The sequence below is a fragment of the Apostichopus japonicus genome, chromosome 18 (assembly GCF_037975245.1).
Source record: "Apostichopus japonicus isolate 1M-3 chromosome 18, ASM3797524v1, whole genome shotgun sequence".
In the NCBI taxonomy this organism is placed as follows: domain Eukaryota; kingdom Metazoa; phylum Echinodermata; class Holothuroidea; order Aspidochirotida; family Stichopodidae; genus Apostichopus; species Apostichopus japonicus.
The window spans coordinates 3,189,233-3,214,550 of NC_092578.1; the positions used below are offsets into that span (position 1 = coordinate 3,189,233).

General features: G+C 37.5%; 1 protein-coding gene across 2 annotated transcripts in view; it reads right to left on the bottom strand.

The window, feature by feature from the left end:
* Positions 1 to 25,318, bottom strand: part of LOC139958513 (solute carrier family 23 member 1-like) — a 44,572-nt gene that overhangs the window by 11,516 nt on the left and 7,738 nt on the right. The window contains exons 1-8 of one of the 2 annotated variants that reach the window (XM_071955619.1): positions 24,692 to 24,996; positions 21,883 to 22,000; positions 20,337 to 20,546; positions 14,088 to 14,245; positions 7,996 to 8,087; positions 3,977 to 4,074; positions 1,864 to 2,009; positions 789 to 912 (exon numbers count right to left, since the gene is read on the bottom strand). In XM_071955619.1, the coding sequence (XP_071811720.1) occupies positions 789 to 912; positions 1,864 to 2,009; positions 3,977 to 4,074; positions 7,996 to 8,087; positions 14,088 to 14,245; positions 20,337 to 20,546; positions 21,883 to 21,888 (834 nt within the window). In that variant the 5' untranslated portion in view covers positions 21,889 to 22,000; positions 24,692 to 24,996. Of the gene's footprint in view, positions 1 to 788; positions 913 to 1,863; positions 2,010 to 3,976; positions 4,075 to 7,995; positions 8,088 to 14,087; positions 14,246 to 20,336; positions 20,547 to 21,882; positions 22,001 to 24,691; positions 24,997 to 25,318 lie in introns of those variants that run through there. The other variant, XM_071955620.1, reaches the window with a different exon arrangement.

The following is a 25,318-nucleotide window of genomic DNA, read 5'->3' on the forward strand; positions in this document are numbered from 1 at the left end:
TTAAAGCACCACCAGATGCTTTAACCTTACTCACATGTGAATCTAACAGTGTTGCTCACAAGTGAATCTAGCAGTGATACTCACATGTGAATCAACCAAGTAATAGAGTAGTCATATACTGTACCCAACACCTAAACACTGATCAAAATGCCACCAGCTGCACCACCCTACTCACATGTGAATCTAACAGTGAATCACATGTGAATCAACCAGTGATACTCACATGTGAATCAACCAATTAATAGAGTAGTCACATACCCAACACCCAAACACTGATCAAAATGGCACCAGCTGCACCATCATGTGAATCTAACAGTCACATGTGAATCTAACAGTGATACTCACATGTGAATCAACCAAGTAATAGAGTAGTCACAAACCCAACTCCCAAATACTGATCAAAATGGCACCAGCTGCACCACCATACTCACATGTGAATCTCACAGTGATGCTCACATGTGAATCAACCAAGTAATAGAGTAGTCACATACTCAACATCCAAACATCAAACCAAATGGCACCAGTTGCACCACCCTACTCACATGTGAATCTAACAGTGATGCTCACATGGGAATCTAACAGTGATACTCACATTCCAATCTAATGCTACTGCTCACATGTGAATCAACCAAATAATAGAGTAGTCACATACCCCAACACCTAAACACTGATCAAAATGGCACCAGCTGCACCACCCTACTCACATGTGAATCTAACAGTGATGCTCACATGTGAATCTAACAGTGTTGCTCACATGGGAATGAATTTAACACATGATGATAACTTACTGGAAACAACTTAAAGACTGGAATCCAAACGGCACCACACTCCTTTCTCTGGGCTGAGTAACCCGGAAGTGGGATAGGATATTTACTGAGGTATTGTGAGAAGACTATCATCAAAACGATGGTTCTGTTTAACGAAAGAGAAAAGCCAAATGTCAAAAATTAAACTCAGGTCAATCGACAACACACAAAAGGTAATGGGAAAATAATTTACAAGTTATGAGGGAACAAAAGAACAATTTAGATTATTATGATAATTATGACTTAATCCTACAGAGCTGGATTAAGCTGATCTAAATGAGCCATTCTGTGGCAGACTGATAGGTATACAAGTTATACTTACATTTACTAATGCCTAAAGATATAAAAGAGATTTACAAAATTAGATATAGCTGATCTCTAAGACTGTCATCCACAAGTTAATCCTACATATCCATTGTGAGGCTGATAAATAAATGATATTCACATTTATATTATGGCTAATCCCCAAGTTAATCCTATTAATGTAAATATATAGCTTATCTCCCATAGAGCCATGCGGAGGATTATAGGTATAACATTTAGCTAAGATTACGGTTCGTGACCCACGTGAATCCTGCAAAGTTTAGACACAGATCATCTCAATTAGGCGGCTAGGAAGCTTCCAAAAAGTGGGGGTGGGGGCACAACATCAGAGGGGCACTTTCTCATTCCACAACCACCACTGGTTATGCTATAAACCGATAAACACCGGCCATATCACTTAAATATATATGACGTGTTAGTATGCTATCAATACTATTTATTGAGATTGTTTATTGTTAACCGTACTACAAAAAGATATGGGGATGCCTTTTTGAAAATAGCATGTAAAGACTAAAAATAAGTAATTAAAATAAAATATTAAAATTAAAGGCTTAAGATAGCCAACAGACAGTTCTTCGTCAAAGGGGCACATTTTATTTACCAGTAGGGCACACTGCTATTTTAGAAAAAAGTGGGGTGGGGGGCATGTGCTCCCAGTACCCCCCTGGCTCCTACCCCCTGATCTCAAGGACAGCTAATCTATGTACGATGGATATAAATGTTGTATACTTACATTATGGCTAATCCCCAATGCTGTCCTGCAAAGCCCGCCGCCGCATCAAATAAAGATAAACCAATCAGACAGAGGGTGGGTGCGATTGTCAGAGGACCGATGAAACCCAGAAAGATGCTGACGAGACCAGTAAATCCAATGAAAATCTACAGATGAGAGAAAGAGAGAGAGAGAGAAATTAAAAAATTTAAGCGCCCGAAAATAGCTAGCTGGACTGCATTTAAGATAATATCCACCAATCACTGTCAGGTCGAAAAAAAAGCTTTACATTTGTTGTAAATCACTTTGTTGCTTGTAGTCAAATCATCTAGGAGTGTTAGCTCAGTGGTTAACGCCGGTGCCTTTCAATCATAAGGTCCCCGGGTTCGAGTCACTCCAAGATCAATGTATGTCGTCCAGTTACAGAGTTGTCGACAATTGACAATTCATAATCATGGACGTTAAATATGAATGTAAGAGACTGACTTCGGTCAGCTTGCGGCTTTGATAAAGCCAATGAGGCTTCTTTGCGAGTTCCTGCTTGCAGGAGGATCTAAAATACATACATACATACATTGTAAGGCTGGCAAAGCTTGAACAAAAGTTGAAGGAAAGAACTGTCACATTTTAAACAAGTGTAGATATGTCTTTCTCATAGTTTTGAGTCAGAAATCTCAAAGCGAGGGTGATGGGATGGAGGAAGGGAAGGTGGGATCCCAAGGGTATCAAAGAAAATCTTTGTGATGTCATCTCAGATTTTTATTAGTTGCATGAATATCCATATAAATAACCTTTAATCAAATTGCTGGTCATGAAATCTGCCAATCCTAAAATTACACTCACCATGTACACCCTACTACTAACGTAACTGCTACAATTATTAATTGCATGATGTTCTGTGTTTGTTGTTTCTCTGTATTTAGCCACCCAATTTTCCACCCAGTTTTCCAAAAGAGAATTGAACTGGTACTTACAAATACTTATAGTCAGCCCACTAATCTTCTATGCAAATATGTGCACTTGGCTGGTATACATTTGCTATGTAGGATTGATAACTTTGCATAATTTTGCATAATGGCAGATTAAACACTTGTTGCAAATATTTTTTTTTCTGTAACCTTAAAAAAAAAGCTATATTTGTTCTAAAGCCACATTTCGTTTTGCCAGAGCAATAATTTGATTTATTACCATACACAGAGAGTGAACGAACACTATTCGTACTCGAGAAAGGATCTGAATACTTTTTACAGTTCATCAAAAATTGAAAGCAAGAACGATACAAAAGTTCTGAAAATGTCAGAATTATGATAACAAAGATATGTATGCAAATATAATGGTATAATAATAACATGAAAATATGTAAGAAAAACACAATTGACAGATTGAATGAAATATCACTCGGTCATTAACAGCTGTGTTGTTAAAAGCTGTTGTGATCAAAGCAATCGAAGGGGTATCCACATTATGTTTGAATATTTAACTCAGCTTTCTATGTCAGAGCGGACGCAAACGTTTACAACGCGAGGAATACTGTGGACGGAGCTTTAAAACAAAGAATCTGTCATACTGTATAAAGGGAGGGCAACGAAGATCGACTTTGATGGATAAACATCAAACAGATATGATCGATTCAACCAAGCCATGATTAATTTATCATATAGATCTTTTTACTCGTTCTTCGAGTCTCACTCGAATCTGAGCAGAATGATCGGGAAAGAAAATCATAAATGTCCAAAATAATATTAAACCAGGTTGAACTTTGGCTCTCTGCCGTATCATTTCATATCAACTTTTTTATCAACACAGATCATCCAAGCGATCAATTATATGTGACCGATCGAATTATTGATCACTTGCGTAAACAATGTAGATAAGGAAAAATCTTGGTTAAATTAGAAACACCAAACATTTTATCGAGTGATATTTCTGCTGATAAACATCGTAAAACTAGGATAACGAATAGGAAATTATTCCACATCACTGCTACTGTAGTTGAAACACCCCTCTCAATATCCTGGCCCTAACTCAAGATACGGGTGGCTTGAATTTGACCTCTCCCGACTGGCTGAACTTTCTACTTTCAGGAAGTTGGATAACACTTTTCCTGTTTTTGACATAGTGGCTATAAACTTACCTCAACGAAAGATGCAACAATTATGGCCCCCTGAATTTCTCTCATTCTGGACTGCCAGTCATCTGTTTTGGCGTCTTGTAGAGCTGTAGTTGCATTCACTGCATGGGAAGAAATACCATACAGATTGATTAATCGATCAATCCATGACAGTGGCGTAGGAAGGTACTTCTGAGAGGGGGGGCTGAAGACTGATGGTCGGCCTGCGCGAAGGGTGTCCCCCTCCCCTTTGGGGATTTTTTGCATTTCCAGGTGGCCTCAGATGCAATTTGGTGCAATATAGCACACTTCAACACCCACTCCATTTTGCATTTTCACCTAGCCTTAGATGCAAGTTGGTGCTCCAAATGAGATTTTTTTCTCATTTGGAAATGAAAAAGGGGTTATCTGACTTGCGAAGCGGGGGGGCAGAAGGATACTTCTGCCCCCCCATATTTTTCGCTGGTTCGCCGGTTCCTACGCCCTTGATCCATGAAAACATTCTTCCATTAAAGGGAGTGAAGACTCGCGCACAAAGAAACGTCTGATGCCGGTAATCTGACTTAGTTTCGAATGAGGTGTAACAGAAGTGTTAGACAACACCATCGATCCCAGAAAATACACACACCGCTTGCTACCGTTGGTAATTAGACACTAGTGTACAGTCAATACATGCATCTACGGTCAATACCCACAGCACAGTGTACATAGCAGCAATGGACACCTCAGGTCCAGATGAAAGATAACAAGGTATCACATTTCATTACTGTCTGCATTTTGTAGCGACAAGAAGAAAACTTCACTGGCAAGCAACGGAAAGTGAACTTTTTTCAGAGAGCGGCAGGCGGTTTGGGGCGAGTCTTCAATGCCTTTAACAGTAGTACTGAAACTTTTGGCCTAAGGCTATTCTTTAGCAGCTGAATGCATACTGTACATTGACATTAGTCTGTACACTATGAATTCTCCGGTATTGACCGATACAACCCCGGGTGTAGGGAGAAGACGGGGGAGGGATGGGGGAGGGAAGAGGGGAGGAAGGGGGTTGACCTGTCACACTTTGTATACCCTAAATATTCTAGGACTAATAATGGTCGGTGAAGGACAAATTTTCTGTGATTTCATTACCTCTTGTCGAAGTACCTTTACTCATTTACATTTTGTAATATTTGACCGTTTTCTTTAAAAGAAAAAGAAGGTAGAAAGTTTACTCTTCGAATGATGAAATGGGAAACATATCTTGAGACTCTTGGTGAAGATTTCCATCCAATTGTTATACATTTTTCTAGGACACTTAGAATATAACACTATATGTTTCTTTCAACCGCCCTTTTGAAATTATTGTCCACAATCGGAAATTTGGCTTACACAGGTCGTAAATGAAAGAAAAAAAAGAGCAATAGTATAAGTATCAATATACTGCGATACACATACAGTAATAAAGACATATATACAGCAAGTCCTACAAATAAGAAACTTATCTTCACACTTGTGAATTAAATATATGGATAGAATTAGGAACAAATGAGTATCTGTAGCGGGCCCTAACCTGGTGGGCACAAACGTAGTCCAGAGCAGTTGTAAATGTAGTGCTCAAACAAAGGGTGTGTAGGGTCTTGCATGATTTGTTTCCCTTTACTGCAGACCCTCTCATGATACAAGGAATCTAACGAAGGTAAGTAACGGCGATTACCCACTGAGCAACTTTCCTAGATTGCTGAAGCATCTTCACATTTTAGCATCTGAGAACTATTTATAGCACTATACTTTACACTGGTAGAACTTTTTAAAATAAGCTAGCAAATCCTAGTGTACATTTAATGGTCAGTACACAGAGAACCTTTATCAAAGTGATAAGCTCTAAGCAGGGCTAGGTGTGAGCTGGTATTGAGAGACTTGCAGTCACTAACGTACCAAGAAACTAAAATAATAAATTTAGAGAATTGAGAGAGAAAGGCAGAAAGATCGTGGCCCATCCATCATGTAGGGAGTATCTTGTAAGAAGTGATAAAACCAGGACTTTAAAGACAGGTGTCGAAGAACAAAATGTAGGTAGATGTGATTCATAACCTTCTTGTCCACACTGATTCTGGAATTTCTTGACAGGTTTTTTTTTTTCAATATAAAGGTGACCGGCTATTATGCGACCTTTGATGGCTTTGTTATTGCAAAATTGCTAACAGCTATTGTGCTAAAAATACCAGATTTTTATATGGCCTTTTATGACTATGACAGAGGTTTTATATGTTTTGGTAAACCACAATGGAAGTACTTTCAACTTCCCTATAGATAGAAATAATTGCCAAAAATATACAATGGAGTACTTTAGGAATGACACAAGTAGGTCTGATGTTGACCTCACCTTTGTTACTTTGTGATCATACAAAGGGATGGCTTGTACTTTGAAATTTATTGAGGGTCATCATATTTATCAGGATTTTTAATGAATTCCTAGATATACTGGGCAAACCTTAAGAGTTAATTCATTCATATAAGGCAGTGGACTTGTGATCTAAGGTTTGCAGGTTCAAGTCCTGGCTAGATCTTTACAGTTGTGTCCTTGGGAAAGGCACTTTATCTCCATTGCCTCTCTTCACCCAGGTTTATAAAATGGGGATCTGTGAGTTAAACTGTCAATTCGGCGCTGTTTAGCTGCTGCCACGTGGAGGGATTGTCTCTATGTTTGACAGGTTATCATTGACCAGGGTAATATTGTTATGCACCTTGAGCACTGTTATCGGTGGATATTTCTGCACTATATGTAATTCCTCATTATTATTATTTATATTATTATTGGTATACATGTATCCATAAGTACTAAGGTGTATATATGGTAAACTTCTATCCATAAGTATTAAGGTGTATACAGTACATGGTACTTGAATCCATAAGTATTAAGGTATATATATGGTAACCTTGTATCCATAAGTATTAAGGTGTGTATATGGTATACATGTATCCATAAGTATTAAGGTATATATGGTATACATGTATCCATAAGTATGAAGGAGTATATATGGCAAACTTGTATCCATAAGTATAAAGGTGTATATATGGTATACATGTATCCATAAGTATTAAGGTGTGTAAACATCATAAACATGTATCCATAAGTATCAAGCTGTATAAACATGGTAAACATGTATCCATAGGTATCAAGGTGTAGACAGTATATGATAAACTTGTATCCATAAGTATTAAGGTGTATATATGGTATACATGTATCCATAAGTATTAAGGTATATATGGTATACATGTAACCATAAGTATTAAGGATTATATATGGTAAACTTGTATCAATAAGTATTAAGGTGTATATATGGTAAACATGTATCCATAAGTATCAAGCTGTATAAACATGGTAAACATGTATCCATAGGTATCAAGGTGTAGACAGTATATGATAAACTTGTATCCATAAGTATTAAGGTGTATACATGGTATACATGTATCCATAAGTATTATGGTATACATGGTATACATGTAACCGTAAGTATTAAGGATTATATATGGTAAACTTGTATCCATAAGTATTAAGGTGTATATATGGTTAACTTGTATCCATAAGTATTAAGGTGTATATATGGTAAACTTGTATCCATAAGTATTAAGGTGTATATATGGTATACATGTATCCATAAGTATTAAGGTATATATATGGTATACATGTAACCGTAAGTATTAAGGATTATATATGGTAAACTTGTATCCATAAGTATTAAGGTGTGTTTATGGTATACATGTATCCATAAGTATTAATGTGTATATATGGTAAACATGTATCAGTAATTAGGTGTATACATATATGGTAAACATGTATCCATAAGTATTAAGGTGTATATGGTAAACTTGTATCCATAAGTATTAAGGTGTGTATATGGTTAACATGTATCCATAAGTAATTAGGTGTATATATGGTAAACATACATCCATATGTATTAATGTGACTATATATTATAACTTGTATCCATAAGTATTAATGTGTTTATATGGTATACATTGTGAACAGTAAACAGTTACGAATATAATGTATCAGATATACTCACCGGGTAAAGCATCTAAACAAGGACCACTGGATTGTGCAATTGATATTGCTGGATTAAGTAAAGCAAACGTTGCACCCTGTATAATAGGAAGTCTGCAAAAACAAAAGAAAAAGAGAGAAAAAAATAAATAAAAAAATATAAACACTGTAAATAGTTAATTAAAAATATATAACAGTAACATTATGTAATGACACCTTCTTTTCTAACATCGTTGCTTGATTTTGTTTATTAAAGGGTCGACTGGGCCATTGTTCTTTTTTATCTTCAAGAAATGACAACAATGTCACTAACATATAAGTTCAGATGGATGTCAACTATCACCATGGCTACAGTTGATATCACAGACAACTGTTGCAAGTAGAACCTTTAATACAAACCACGTACATTCTGAACCATATATCATGCATGCTAAAGCCTTAGTGAAAAGTTGATGTCCCAGTTACAGATAACGCTAGTATTGGTCTGCTGGCATCTTTATCACATCCATGTCAAATTTGGAATGTTGGAAAATTGTCTACACTGGTAGCTGCAATCATAAGGAAGGGAATAGGGTGGAAGGAAAGAGGGGGGGGGAGGGGAGCGGGTATAACATTGTGGACAATAATGTACTGTTCAATTTCCTAAATAAAGTTTATCACAGACGAATGCTGCAAGTAAAACAGGTTACTATGATTGGCTAACTACAAACACAACAATATGCCTGGGTCTCTTTGTATGTAGACAGTGCCACCTAACAAAACCACAGCACTGGGGAGCTTTGCCAAATTCTGTCTGGTTTGATAATATATACAAATTCACCTTTGACTTAACCTACACATTCCTAACGCGCTATGTTAAAAGCAAACATTAGATGTCACAGTCCCAGATAGTGCAGATAATTCATGTCAAATGTGCAGGGATGTGGAAAATGTTCTATGCCAGTAAAACAATGACAATACCAAGTAAACAAATCTCAAAAATATTTATTTACCTAAAGAAAAAAAATTGATAAAAAAATTGCGCCAGCGGTTTAAAGGAAAATGGACAAAACAAACAAGGAAAATGGACATAATAAACAAACCAAAAAAACCCATTTCACCAGTGGTTTTAATGAAAAATGGACAGCAGATGCACAGTGTGTATAAAAGGTGATCTGGGGGAGGGGAAATGGCAGGGGGAGGTAAAATATAACAAGCTCAATGTGGGTCATAATGCAGTATTTTTAATTCCCCAATTATAGTTTAGCACCGATCGAACTGATTGGAGATATTAAAACCCTGGTAAAATACATTTACAGTAAAAACAAACATGCAACATTTTCTTCAAGTTTTTTCGACATTCTTTCTGATCTCCCCAAAAATTTCATCATGGAAGTTTGTGCATTCATAAAATATTCTCCAGTCTGCAAGATGGATACAGTTTATGGTCATACATTGTCTTAATATTAGGTCCTTTAATATGATTGGAGAGGTTTAATCTTTGACGAGAAGAACTATAGACACAGGTCAAGTTTGAAGAATGCCCCCCCCCCACCCCGACCAAAAAAAAACTTGTTTGCTTATTATTTTCTAGATACATCCTTAACATGATTCCAAGCTGCCCAGAAGACCCTTTTAGTGGTAGGTTGAGGATGATGGCAGCAGACCTGTATTGATCGCGGCCATGGAAGGAAGAAGAGTAATAAATATAGTACCATGCAGTCTCTTCATCATGTGGAAACAGTGTGAAAAGGCAGAGTATGAAACAAATGTCCATTTGATGAGTTCTCGAAACAGATGTGTTTTTCAGCCTGGGAGATTTGGAGGACGCTTGAGAAAAGAGAGAGCTTGCTAGATTCAGTTAATTTATTCCAAATATGTCCGCCAGCAGACGGTTTCCACACGATCTTTCAGTATGTATGTATTTTAGATCCTCCTGCAAGCAGGAACTCGTGAAGAAGCCATCATTTGCTTATCAAAGCCGCAAGCTGACCGAAGTCAGTCTCTTAGATTCATATTTTAACGTCCATGATTATGAATTGTCAATTGTCAACAACTCTGTACCTGTAACTGGACGACATACATTAATCTTGGAGTGACTCGAACTCGGGACCTTATGATTGAAAGGCACCGGCGTTAACCACTAGGCTAACACTCCCTTATGTATGCGGGTAGTCAAGTTTTAGATCTTGATGTTAGCTCGAAAGAATTAACGAAGAAAAGGGAAGAAGAGGAAGAATAAGAAGAAGAAATTAATAATGATGGTACATATCTCTACAGACAAGCATTAATACAGTAGGCCTATATGCTTCACTGAATCATACATCGTAGAGTCAGGTCAGCAGTTTCAGTGCACACGTACTAAATAGAACAATTGTAGCGACAATCGATTATTACAGATCAGAAATTCCTTGAGCTGACTTAACAGAAAGACTGATAGTTCTTGCAGAAGAAGCAAACTACCAGTACGATTAAAGTCTTGTGCGTTTCATCAACTCCAAGCACGAACTTTGTTTTTTACTGGTAGTCTTGCAGTTTGATATGACCAAAGTGTGACTCGAACTCTGGACCTTATGATTGGAAGGCACAGGCGTTAAGCACTGAGCTAACACTCCTATATAGGCTTAATATATACGGTACAGGAAGCTTAGTATAGGCTTAATAACTGTCAGGAGATGTTATTCTTACAGAATAATTCACAAGGTGCACTACAGTGTGTTACCTATCAAAGAACTGTAAAGTTTTGTAGGTTTGGTCATTTTTAGACTTGCTAAAGTCCTTTTCTCTCGCGTTTTATTTCTCCATTAGTCCCTTTTGCAAGAACGATTATCGTCCACATTGGGACGACACGTAGCAAGCATACACGACATACGTATCTCGCGTGATGTATCATGACATGGCTCTGCTGTATCAAACGTAATAAACTAATGTGTCGTATTGGCACATATCACTAAAACAAATCTACCAACACGCACCCACTGAACTCTAAACCACTATTACGTATTTACATTCATGCTAATGACTCAACTGGTTAAATACAGGCTATCATGAATTATTAATACAAATAAAATCAAAAAGTTTCAAGGGTGACTTTCAACCCGACTTTGTTGACTCAGCTTTGGACGGTTGTTGACATATGTACACTGTAACCTCATGACGAACAATCGACAAATGCCATGACATACAGGTATATATACCAGTCACAAATATTTTAACTTGATTATTACCTGTATCCATTTGCATAACTTCTTACACAGGGAAGTCCAAACTTTCCCTCCCTCTATTCTAGTTTTTCACATTCCTCACCATGTTTGAATCCTTCTTCCATCATAAATCCTCCCCCCTCCCCCCCACCCACATCACTTCTAGATCTCTCTTTAGCCTCAAATGGGGTTGTTAAACAGCACTACTGGGACAGCTGTGACATACATAGGCGTAGGAGCCCAATTTGATTTGGGGGGGGGGGCTGTAACGACTTTGCCGAAAAATATAACCAACATTTTTCGCCTGCTCCGCGCATGTTCAATGTGTTAATGTGCATATCATATTGGGCATCCATTGGTTGTTACATCGCGTGCCAATAACATACAATCTTTTTCCATGTTATTACCCTACCATATTGGTTATCATTTTTGGAGAAGTCGTTACAATAATACTGATCATAATAATATAAGTTTAACCATTGAAGAACACATCGCAAATGATTTTACTTTCAGTAAGTGCCCCAAAAATTCTCAGCATATTGCCCGAATTCAGCCCCCAAGCCCCCCCCCCCCCGCCTCCTGCACCTATAGTGACATATACAGAATATAACAATTAAAGTTCACTGGTTCAATGACATGCTGTCCTATTTGAAAAGAAAAAAAATAATTGATTTTATGGAGCAATTGTAATTTTTGACACCCAGGAATTAAAAATAACAGAAAACTGGTTTTGAAAAGAACCATTGTGGTAATGCCAACTAATAAATTTTCTTGATATTCCATTTGAGCGCTTCAGTGCTTAAACCAATACTTGTACACCCCCCATCGCTGAGGTGCCTGAATATTTTAACAAGCTGACATCAAACTTGATTCGGCCATTATAAGTACTGGGTTATTTGTTTTAACGGTAGGGATGTATGCTCCAATGCCTTTTACACCCTGGCTGAGACAATGAAAAGTGTGGAATACTTTCAAAGCTGAATTATTAAGGATATAATGACGGAAAGAATTTCACAAGAAGAAACTAAACAGATTTCTCTTTGCAAGGGAGATTACTCTGTTATAAAGTCAGGTGAACGGGGCAACTACTAAAAATTCTATCTGACTTTCTTTTCTAAGTGGGCCTGACATTTCGATCCTAGCAGGATCTTCTTCAGAGGCTGAATGACAAGTAACAGAAACTACAAGGGACAAAATACAAGCACAGAATATAGATAGGTTAATGAGCATGGTGAACACATAAGAGCTAGATGTAAGTGGACAAGGGATTAGTAGACAAGGGATGGAGAGAAGAAAGAAACCAACAGGGGGAAGAGGAGAGGTAGGAGATAAACAGTGGAGGGACAAAGAGAGGATTAAGGGAACGGGATAGGGAATAAACTGGAGAAGGACAAAGACAGAAAGGTGAGGAGAAAAAAGGGTGGAAGAGAGCTACGAGAAGAAGGGTGATAGGGGGGAGTGGGGAACAAGGGGAGATGGAGGGGGGGAACAGAAGAAATGTTAGTCATGTCCTTCTTGAATGTTGAGCCCATGAGGTTGAATGGTGCGAAGGCGTTGCATCCACAGTCTCTCTCTGTCAGTAGTTTTTGTTTTTGTTTTTTTGGTAACTAGACTGGACTACTACGTATGGGATGGAAATCACATTACCACTCCTAATACATTGACAATTAAGCTAGCAATGATACAAGGACTTCCTGTGGCAGACATATAGGAAGTTCAGGAACTTTCACTGAAAGTTTTTGATTGCAAGTTATGGCTTTAGATGTATATATATACTATTTGTTGAAATGTTTCCATTATAATTTCAGTCCTGGAAGTATGTGTAGTATGTGTGTGTCTCCATGTAACCATGGGTAACATGTAACCATGGGTTACACAACATGTCATTTTTCTCTTAATAATAATCATTTAACTTTGGATGGGTTACAAAGAGCTTGTTATTTCCACACAATAACTAACTGAGACTCAATTAAACAAGGGGTAACAATTAAATAGCTGATTGCAGGGAAGGGGGGGGGGTTGGACTGGGATGGGGGATGGAACGGTGGGGAAATGTAGACTTGATAGAAAGAAGAGTGCTTTGGAGAGAGACAGATTGAGTGGAGAAAGGCAGTGGCATTGGAATGATTGAAACCTAGCATCTTGGTCACCCAGGAGAAAGCCACGGTTTTCCGAACGAAACTGGTATTCCAATTTTAAAAATTCCAAAGTGTATAAATTGGATAATAGCCACCCTGACGTGACTTATTTGTTAAAAAAGCCATTCAGATTCTACCTATGCCTATGTGGCTGCTTAGCATGGTAAAATACCATTACTGACCTCCGGGTCCATTATAGGATACATATATGTATTATAGAGAAGCAACCAATGTGCAATTGTACATAAACCCCAAATTTACCTGGTTTGGATATTTACAAGCAAAAAAGCTTACCTGTCTACTCACAATGTAAGCACTTGCAGTCTCTCTCTCTGCCATACCTAGAGTGAACTGTTACATTCTTTTTAGCACTGTACACACCTTTATGGACCGCTCACTCTTGGTCAATGACCCACCTAATTCTCCCCTTAGAATTGTATTCTATTTATGCCCTTGATTTTGATATCTTTTCGAATCTGGTAGCCCATGCATCAAACATCTTTTAGCATTCAACATGTTGTCTCTTATTCCATACAGGAACTATCGAAGTTTAATTCCATAAAATTCCTCTACAAAAGGATCAGAGGTACAGTACACCAACAGTAGCACCAAAAACCAGGGTATAGTGACAAAATGAAATCAAGGTGGGAGCTATATAGTAGAAATAATAATCATCTGTAGATATACGACTGGGAACATGAGTGTACAAGTCGGCAGGCTCTCTCGGTATGGGGTCGGGGCTACAAGGAGATGAATGGTCTGTACGAGTACGTCATAATGTAATGTTCACTGACCTGTTTCCAAAGAAGGATTGCAGGAGGGTAGCGATGCCAGACACGAAGAAGATGGTACTGATGAGCGATCCGACGGCCACCGGGTCATCGTCCATACAAAGATGCGTTGAGAGAATGAGAGGTACAGCTATGGTAGCACCAAACATCGTCAGGTAGTGCTGAAATTAGAAACAGGAATGATGAAGAGTAGAGAGACATTCAGGGATTTTAATCTTCTCTCAAGTGAAAACTTGAAATTTTGATCAATTATACCCGGGTATATAAATACCTGGGTATTTAGATCCAATGAGGGAGTAAAAGGGTACATCAAGTTTGGAATTGAGGGTTGTTGTTGGTAGGTAACATTACATTAGGATTAAGAGAAACAATATAGGGATCAATATTCTCTCAAATGAAAACTTGAAATTTTGATCAACTATAGTGCTGAAAGCTACCCAGGTATATAATAGATCCCAATGAGAGAGTCAGTGGTACATCATAGTTGAAATTGAAGGTTGTCGGTAGGTAAAATTACAGAAAATTAGGGTTAAGAGAAACGTATAGGATTTAATCTTCTCTGAGATGAAAACTTAAAATTTGGATCAATTATGTAGCGCTGAAGGCTGGGTATACAGATCGAAGGGGAGATTTGAGGATACCTCAAAGTTGAAATTGAAAGGTTTATGTCGGGTATAAAATGAAATCATGATAAAAACACACATGAATCGTTATTCTCTCTGAAAATGAAAATTGAAATTAATAATTTTTTACTGAAAGTAGTTGATCCACTGATTATAGGATCAATATCCTGGCACACAATGGTGGCATCAAACATTGTTAAGGAAAGGCTATTATAGTTGAAATAAAATCATGTTGAAATACCACAAGGATCACTTGGCTCTCATATGTAACTTGAAAGTAATGATTGGTTATCTAGACAGGTAGATCCTCTGAAGGGGATCAGGGATACACCAACAGTACCACCAAGAACCAGGGTGGTGCCAGAATAAAATCATGGGGCAAAGAAATGTAACCTTGTATTCAAGCTCACTTTAACATGTATGATCTGCACATTCTTTCTAACTCATTCACAAGCCCCCTCCCAGATTCCCCTCCCCCCCCCAATCCCCAACCTGCAACCAACTTCCCTGAAGCTTGCTGAACATTCTGAAGATCTTCAGAAGGATGCGACGAAAAGAGCAACTGGTTTTCCTGTGTTCCTGTTTTCGATAGTCCTTAACCTTCCCCCTCCCATGGTCCCCTCTCCCATGCCACCCCCATACTTCCCCCACCCCAATGCTACTGATAAATATACATATCTTTCTTCAAGTTTCTTTTGGTAACAAGATACTGGCTGCAATTAAACCTCAGTACTGTACCAAGTTGCATTTGGTTCAAACCTCCAAAACAAATTTCAGTGGGTTGTTGACCTTAGTTTTACAAAGTGGTTTAAAAACCTAACATTACCATGGGGACCAAAACAATCAGCTGGTAATTGGCGTTGAACTCGGAGGTAATTTATTGCTTGTATTGTTTTTATAAATTATATAATGAGTTGGACCATTTGTCGCTATAGAAGTTCTGTACACAGCTTAATATGAGTGGGTTGTCGTGTTTGTGTTCAATCTTTAAACAATCTTTTGTACTAACTTTTGAGTGAATTTTTTTCCTACAAAGATTTGTTCAACCTTTGACAAGTTTTTTCAACAAGATAAATATGGTAAAATTGACAGACGAATAACTGGTGGTTACAGAGCCTGTCGTATCTGGAATACAGAAGAGTCACGTCCGGGCGGGCGGGCTGTGGGCGGGTGAGTCAAAGAAAACGGGCATATGATTTAGGAAGGCAGATCAAAGGTGCTCATGAGTCATAAAAACCAAACAAATATTTAAATATCCAGTCTATTGAGGCATAATCTGTTTGCTTATGAACTATTTGCAATTCAAGGAGCAGTAACACATAGTTGTCAAAAAAAAAAAAGAGTGCTTGACTAATAATATTAAATAAAGTTAAGATTAGATATAAAGTTAAGAGCTAAGAAATAACTTGGCTTAGTATTAAAGTTTCCAGACAAAATCGGTCCTTTGAAATCAGGATTCACAGCCGCAACGATCTTTGATTAATTGTAACAATCTGAGAGAGAGCTCTGACATTAATAAACATGTGGTTACAGTAGTTCAACTTTGGAGGAGACACAATCCCTACCCTCATTATTGGTCTTTGCAATAGATAAACATGTAATGAAGAATTTCCCCAAACTGATTCCATTTGCAAGATATCACAGATTTAATGTTCTCTTTCTACACAAGGCCTAAGACTTGATCAAGTCGAACTATGACATCATCAAACCAACCACATGCACTTCATTATTAACTCATGTTTCACTTGAGTTATTATAATAACGTTTATTTTCTTTCATGGAGATGGGGTCTTACAAATGCTGAATCTAAAAATATTGAAACTGTTAACATGACCTAAAGATGGCAGGGACTGCAGTATCAAGCCTATTAACATTGGCTTAATTAACCACTTGACCACAACGCTCTCCTTAAAACAAAGAGAAGTAAAGGGTGTGAAGACTCGCGCACAAAGAAATGTCTCATGCCAGTAATCTGACCTAGTTTCGAATAAGGTGTAACAGAAGTGTTGGCCACCACCATCGATCCCAGATAATACACACACAGCTTGCTACCGTCGGTAATTAGACACTAGTGTACAGTCAGTGCATACAGGTATGGTCATTACCCACAACACAGTGTACATAGCAGCGATGGACATCTCAGGTCTAGATCAAATATAAAAAAGTATCACGTACTGTCTGCATTTTGTAGCGACCAGAAAATTACTTCACTTGCAAGCAACGGAAAGCTAACTTTTTCAGAGCGCGGCACGCGGTTTGGGGCGAGTCTTCAATGCCTTTAAATCATCACTATGCAGACACAATACTGTACTTTCTAACATAAACCATATACTGAAGTTGTCAGTATAACTTTAATAATCGGTCATAACTGAAAGTAATCTAAGGCCAATTATAGGTCTATCAATTATAGACATAAGACTGTATTTAAGAAATAACCAAAGAAGGGCTCATGATGGAAAAGTCGAGTGTCTTAAACAGGAAATTTAGATGGATGATTTAAGGCTATTGGCGGAACAATCCAGGCAAGCTGGAAGGATTATAACCGCCGTGAATAAACTTTACCTGGTGAACAAATAAGGTGTGCCTATAACAATTTCAACCAAATTTTAGGTCAAATATCAAATTATTTTTCTTCTTTTTTCTTGAATGAGGAGAGGAAAAAACACAGGAAGTGGTTCTATCATCTTGCTTACTTTGTTCAACAATGAAAGCCATAATCATAGGTGAACAGTGAACTTTACGAACCTGCACTTTTCACATATATTTTGTATATATATATATATATATATATATATATATATATATATATGACAGGATATTGGACGATCTTAACAGAGTTTGATAAAATCGTTTATTGAAGGAGGAGGTCTTTACATAACCTGCTGCTAGTACTTAAAAGCGAGGATCCATTTGAGCCGAGTTTAAAATCAAGTAGAAATCTAACTACAGCCATCATTTACTTCATTAACATGGATGGTTAAATATTCTCTCCACTTTTGCTTAAAACAAATTTGATTCGTTACAAATATTCCCACATTTACCTGAGTATCTTTTGACCAATGATATCTAGCAGTGCTGTTTCTGCAATTTATATATGATCTTCAACCATTCTGTCCTTCAAATTTTGTGTAGTGCAGTTACGGAAGGGCTCGGAAATTTTGTACTCTTATCAAGATCAAAAGCATGGAGCTACTCCGGGGTTGGTGAGCAAAAGTACAAGGGCAGTTGGAAGAGTGGCAGGGCAGTTAAAGTCGGTTGAATGAGGGGCGGGGCAGGCAAAATGTCGGGCGGGCGTACCGCCCCTGTAAAACAGCAAAGCTAGGGCACTGGATGGCCTTTCCTCCCATACATTGTGTAGAGCTTTCACAAAGGATAGGCAGTGATACGATCGCATCTTTACAATCAACTACAGTAGCAAAAATAGGTCATACAATAAACGTAATTTTGTTCGATCGGGACATTAACATTTAACTGTTACTTGTTTTACTTGATTTCAGGCATTCCCGGCATATGCAGCCAGAGTTCAAGGTGCTCAATTAAACCAGTTGATTAGTTCAGTATTATTTTGCTGGCATTTTCTCTACATACTCTTTTTACATGAGAGATTTCTGATATTCACAGCATATGCACTCATCATTTAAAGTAAATGGCTCAATTACTGTAAATCAGTTGGAAAGTGCAGTAGTTTTATTATTCTGGCATTTTGTCTAGGAACTACTTCATTTACTTCATTTCCAACATTTACAGCTATGCGCACAAAATTTAAGGGTCTCAATTAAATCAATTGAAAACTGCTGTATTTTCACGCTGGCATTTCGTCCAGTCACTCATTTTACTTGATTTCCGACATTCACAGCGTACATATATAGCCTACTGTATAACATTTTCAAAGACCCTTTGCAGCAGCCCAGACACAAGTCTTACTGAGCGGATGCAAAACAATTTTAAAGATGTTAAATGCGTCCCCTGGACGTTTTAAAATCCCAGTAAAAATACTGCCTCTGCGGGATAACTTTCCCCGGCAGATTTTCGTTGTCTGAACAGAGCTTTGGTCATATCAAACTGCAGGACTACCAGTAAAAAACAAAGTTCGTGCTTGGAGGCAATGAAACGCACAAGACTTTAATCGTACTGTAGTTTGCTTCTTCTGCAGCATCTACCAGTCTTTCTATTAATTCAACTCAAGGAATTTCTGATCTGTAATAATCGATTACCGATGCAATTGTTCTATACAGTTCTTGTGCACTGAAACTGCAGATCTGCCCTCTACGATGTATGATTCAGTGAAGCATAATGTCCTACTGTATTTATGCTGGTCTGTAGTGATATGTACCATCGTTATTAATTTCTTCTTCTTATTCTTCCTCTTCTTCCCTTTTCTACGTTAATTCTTTCGAGCTAACATCAAGATCTAAAACTTGACTATGCCCATACATAAGGGAGTATTAGCTCAATGGTTAACGCCGGTGCCTTTCAATCATAAGGTCCCGAGTTCGAGTCACTCCAAGATTAATGTATGTCGTCCAGTTACAGAGTTGTTGACAATTGACAATTCATAATCATGGACGTTAAATATGAATCTAAGAGACTGACTTCGGTCAGCTTGTGGCTTTGATAAGCCAATGAGGCTTCTTCGCGAGTTCCTGCTTGCAGGAGGATCTAAAATGCATACATACTTGTTGGGTATACACATGTATTCCAGGTAATTCAATGAGGATATATTTTCTTACAGCAGCCGTATACAATTGCTCTGAAATTTGCCCCAATCTACCGAGTGCAGTGGCATCTATACTCAATATGTCTGTAAGATTGCAAAATTTTGACCAAACTACAACAAACCCGCTATTTTCTAATAAACATGAATGTTAGAAGGCAAGAATTAATGACAATTAACATTCGGTTTTCAAAAATTTCAGTCACTCATGAGATAACTTTTTCTTAATTTAGTATTAATCATATCATCACACTGGCTTCCTGTTTCTGAAAGAATTAAATACAAACTTCTCATCCAATACAAAGCCATCCATGGTTTTGCCCCAAACAATATTTCCAACAATACTCACCATGGATACAAATTCCGACTTGTTCACTCAGATCAAACAGTGCTATTCTCCTAAAGCCACCTTAAAATTAAAACTAAGATGTACGGTGGGCGTTCTTTCAAATTTGCGCCCCCCAAACTCTGGAACACTCTCCCCACCCTTATTAGGAATGCCCCGACCATAGATAACTTTAAAAGCATCGTAAAAACTCACTTAATCACGAGCTACCCTCATTGGACGTTGTAAATTTTCCAATCCGATTGAGACCGCCCGCATAATGCGCAATATAAATAAGTAAATTTTTATTATTTATTATTATTATTATTAAAAACCTAATCAGTACATTATTTGAACTCCTTTATAGTCCTATTTTAAGCGATTCTGCCAACTAACTCACATGCCATATACGTTTACTCTTGTCACATTAGAGTAGATAGGACAGCGTATTTTACTATTGGTGATGATAAGCTTGGTCATCTTTTGCATGAGTGAACAAGCTGTTGTAGGTGACAACTCTGACGTGCAAAATCCGACCGACTGCCTGCCTGAATCCACAAATACTGGTAATTATTACATTACATAATTACCTGGAATCCCAGCATGATGCTCATATACCAGGGAGGAGACTCTTCGATGCTAAACTGTAGATCTCCTTTGAGAGCCTTCAGGGCTTCCTCTTGGTTTCTATCCTCTGTATGGTTGGTTGTCATGCCGACAGCATGCTGACCGTCACCGTTAGCATGCGAAGTGCCAACACCGTTGCCATCTCCAGGACCATAACTCTGTTCCTTGGAATTCTGAGAAATCATAAAAATATGTAAATATGTAATATGTAAATATGTAAAATAATCCAGGTATTGAGAAAACATTTCAGAGATGCTCCGGCTGGTAGAATGAGGAGGGCCATTGACCGTTGTAGTGAGAGGTCGCTATAAGTGGGGGGGGGGGGTGTACATTGCTGAATAGGTTACCAGCTCAGATCTTGACACGGGGTGTGAGAGTGCTAACTGTGAGTAGACAGGTAAGCAAGGAAACAAAGTAAATTCAGCAGTAATCGAGTATAACACTCAAATATGCTAGGAAGTCAAAACAATGGTCACGTACTGTATATGATCATACTTCGATCAACACATACATTCATACTAATGTAAGAAAATATGTTAACCGTGGATACTGAGGTGGTTGCAAATATACCAAGGTTCTTGATTACAATGTTGCAATTTTAGAATAATTATAAACAAATTGCATGAAAGACACACGTAAGTTGCACAATTAAAATAAGTTACTTTTGGGGGGGGGGGAATAATTTTTTTTAAAACAAACTGTCGACACGGGACTTGAACGATGACTAGCCAATAACAGAAAACAACTTATTGTTTCACCTGAACTTGTACATGAATGATACTTTAAGAAAACAGACCCCCAAAACATGACAATATTATATACATTACACGATTTCAATTTTGTTATATTGATCAATATTGATCGATGCTGAAGAAAAAAAAAATGATTAACTCCCAAACACCTGTTCTCAGTTATTCTGTACTGCAGTATTAAAATGGAACTTTTGGAAATTATGATCAGAACCAAAAATATAAGAAAATACTTATGTAGGACAGCTGTATTAAAATGTCTGTTTAACTGCATATACTAATTTTCCTCACTATACCTATGCATACCTCTTGAAGCTAAGAATGAAATCTGAAGTTAAAGGTAATCGGTATCACCCCTCCCTACCCCCCTCCCCCCACCAAATAACCTAAAAGGAAAGGAAATGGTTCGTTATGATGTATACTGGAATTTTACTCCCATCATCCCAAACGTTTTGGGTCCTCAATTGAGACAATGATTTGGGAATAACTTGGAGAGTCACATGACCTATATGAAAGTATTTTTAGCATGGTGAAATGTAAGGTCAATCCAGATTGACCTTTTAACAATGAGACACACCATGCAATCGAATACTGTTTGTTATTAAAGTAAAGACCTTAAGCCACCTGTACCCAAGACAAAAATGGAGGTGTTTTTTTTTTCTCTTCAAAACTTGCAGCAAACAATTCCAGTCATACTGTAAATCCAGGGCTTTAACCCAGCACCTAGCTGTCTACATTTATAAACAAAATTGTCACAAACCTCCATATCTTGCCCAAGATTCAGTCTCTCTGCCCCAGTAGTAGTAGTTTGAGCTCCTTGTTGTTTTGTCTCTGGAAAGTTTGGAAAATTCTCAGTTGGTCAACAAGTCAGCTGTTATCTAGAAACAAATAATTCAAAAACAAGGTTGACCAATGCTATTCTAATTCCCATCCACTGTACGACTGACTACTTTGTTCACAAACTACTCTGGCTAGGATGAGGCGAGACCATATCAGATGAGACATATGTATTTAAGCCCGATACCTTCACGCTGAGACTTTGTTGATCACCATATAAGAGGAAGTGGTTCTTAGCTATATTGGTCTGGAAGTAAGAAACAATAGCAATAAAATTGAAAGTAACCAATGAAAAGTCACTGAGAGACAGAAAAAAACAAAAATATGGTATCAATCAGTTGTGAATACTAAACCAAGGTCATGACTACCTGGGGTGAGAATTGTTGGAAACCACAGGAAATATACTGAATTGTGAAGAGCAAACAACAACTGTGAATAGAAGTAGGTTTGTATGTCAATGAGGTATATTGTTGTACAGTATTAAATCGAACCTCTGGACAAAATTAAAGGTACAGTAGTCAGTGTAGGCCCCAGCTTATAGCACGTTATAATTATAACAGAGAGCATTTTACCATTATCTCACCTCCCAGAAACCTCCAACCCACTGCAACCTCTAGCTCCATGTTCTTAGTTCCAGGAGAACAGAAACCCTACACCTGTTTGTGCACCTATTATTACGTAATCTTTAGTAGGATGTGTGGTCATTTTAGTAAACATGGGGACAGAGTAACATCCTGTCCCATTCTCTCATAATCCATTGTAAAAGAGTATATAAGATGCAACTTTCACCATTTGTATTCAGTAGCAGATATCCAGCCAAGTGAAGAAACAATTTACTCTGTTAAATTCAACTACTTGTTTGTGCCTTTCTTTCTTGTTCACATACCGATGTGACATAATTGCTACAAGTTTTCAAAAAGTACTTTCCTGGAGGTCTTTGCTCTCCAAATTGTTCTCAGACACTTTTAAGGAATACACAAGATGACTGAATGTCTAAGTGAGGACAATTCCCTTGAAGGTTGTTATAAAAACAGTTCAAGAATTTTGACCAAAGGTGACCATATTTGAACATATAGCATATTTGGGGCCAATACAGTATACCTGTAAAGATACTACACGGTATTCAAGTCGTCAGCAATGAAAGGACAAGATACTCACTTACAGAAAGGAATATGCCATTAGAACAACTAGGGTTGATTGATTCAATTAATTATCTCAAATTGGCCTGTATGAATAAACATAAGGCATGTACTTAATACTTTGAATCTTTTATCATTGCATGCAAATAGACGCGTAGGTCATCTATCAAGCTTCCTTCATTGGGGGCAATTGTTTCCTTTTTTGTCATAATTCACACGCATGTTTACAGATCTCTACATAGAAAATATACCATCAAAAAAATGACGGGGCAATTGTTCAAAAACAATTACACTATAAAAATCTGACCTTGCTAATATTGAAAATCATCAAAATTTAAGAATTGTCCAAATAGACAATTACAGAAACCTATGAGAACAGAGTAACTTTTGGGTGTACAGTACAGTATATGAACACAAAGTAACTGCAAATCTATAGACTAACATGTCCAATTAAAGGGACCTTGTACCCATTTTAAACTTCATGGGTTGGCCTACTTCAGAATGTACCAAAGTGGGCCTGCTATTTTGCTGAGCCTCACTACAGAACACATTCAATACAAATTTGTTTCTAATTTGACCAAATGTGAAAATTTTTCCCACCATAAAATTACTACACATTACTTGGATTCTGGAGACGTTATGTAAGTTAAGCTATTTTTTTTTTTTTGGAAGCCTAAGTAGAATCACCATACATTATACATATGACTCAATATTCACCTAAAACTGGATAGCAAGCTAATACTTCCAAATGCCATATATCTATATATTTATACAAATAAACAAGGTTAACAAAAGCTCAACATCTGGAAAATCTGGAAAAAAACAGGATGTGACAAAGCTGCACATGTAAAGCGCCGACGGTAGAGTGAGGACAACAGATTCACGATGCCACTTCAAATACACCCCAAATAGTAACATGCCCTTGAGAAAGACAAATGATTCTTCTTTTTCTCATTCCACTGGGGGGATGGGAAGGGGCATACATGCAATTCACATTTTACTTTTAAATTAACAGAAGTATATTAATTATCATCCATTATCCTAAAAAAAACTTGCAATTCTTGATAGAATCAGGATGTGTTCACAGACCGCACGCATGGGTAACCACCCATGATGGTAATTATGCGTTAAATGCTGTTAATTGAAACAAGTAATCGAACACAACAATATGAATTATACGCAGTAAACTGATTCTTGTTTTGTTTTCCTGTCCTCTTTGTAGAAGGTTGCGGGTAACTTGGGATGTTAAAGGAAGGCAAGGGGGCGGGGGGGGGGGGGAGGAGGAGGGATTGGAGGAGGGTTAATATCGGTATGGGGTAAGATGAGTGTTGGGTGGTCAGTGTGAATAATTGCTAAGTTTAATTTAATTATATTGTAATATGTAACACACTCACATAAAAGAAATTACATAGAGCTTAAATATAGTTACACTAATAAACCTTCTACTTTTCTAAAAAGTTCTCAGTGCAACTAATTTGTTATAGTTTGCTTAAATATCTCCCTGTACCATAAATATCAACTTTGCAAATGAAACCGATCTTTTATCGTGAAAAAAGAAATTCCGAAAAGTTAAAAAGTTGAAAAATAACTCACGTTACTTCTCACAGGGAGATTTCCGATATCACTCCGATCTTAAAGAAAGGTTACTAACTTGTTACAATCTGCCAAAGGTGAGAAACTGGAAAGTAATAAAGAAGCTGTCGAACCGCCTTGTACAAACATTGACACTAGCTAAAGAGTTATAATCTAGCCGTGTAAAATATGTCATCCCAAAGAGACCAAGAATAAGCTTTATGCTAAAAGCCACACAGAATTATCTGATAGGAATTTGGGTAAGAATGCTTTTCTCCGAAAGGCGTTATCACAGAGTGCATACTTCATAGAAATCTAGTCATATTCTTACAACGTGTAGGCCTATATTTCCCTTTACTCACACACAAGAACTGGGCAAAATACCATTGACCCATCTTAATGACTTCCGTTTCAATCGTTGTTAGGGAAACACGTTTCTACTCTGGTGAGTGTCAGATACTGTAATAGACCCCGTTTAAAGATAAAGTCCTATTTCCTTGAGGTTAAATGCATACTACCCAGGGCTGTAAACAAATATCTCTACGTTTATTCATCAACAGCTAACCAATATCTACACTTAACATGTGACGCAACAGGAAACATGATATCCCTTGTGATCGTTTAATCTTCCTTAATTCAGGGAAACTT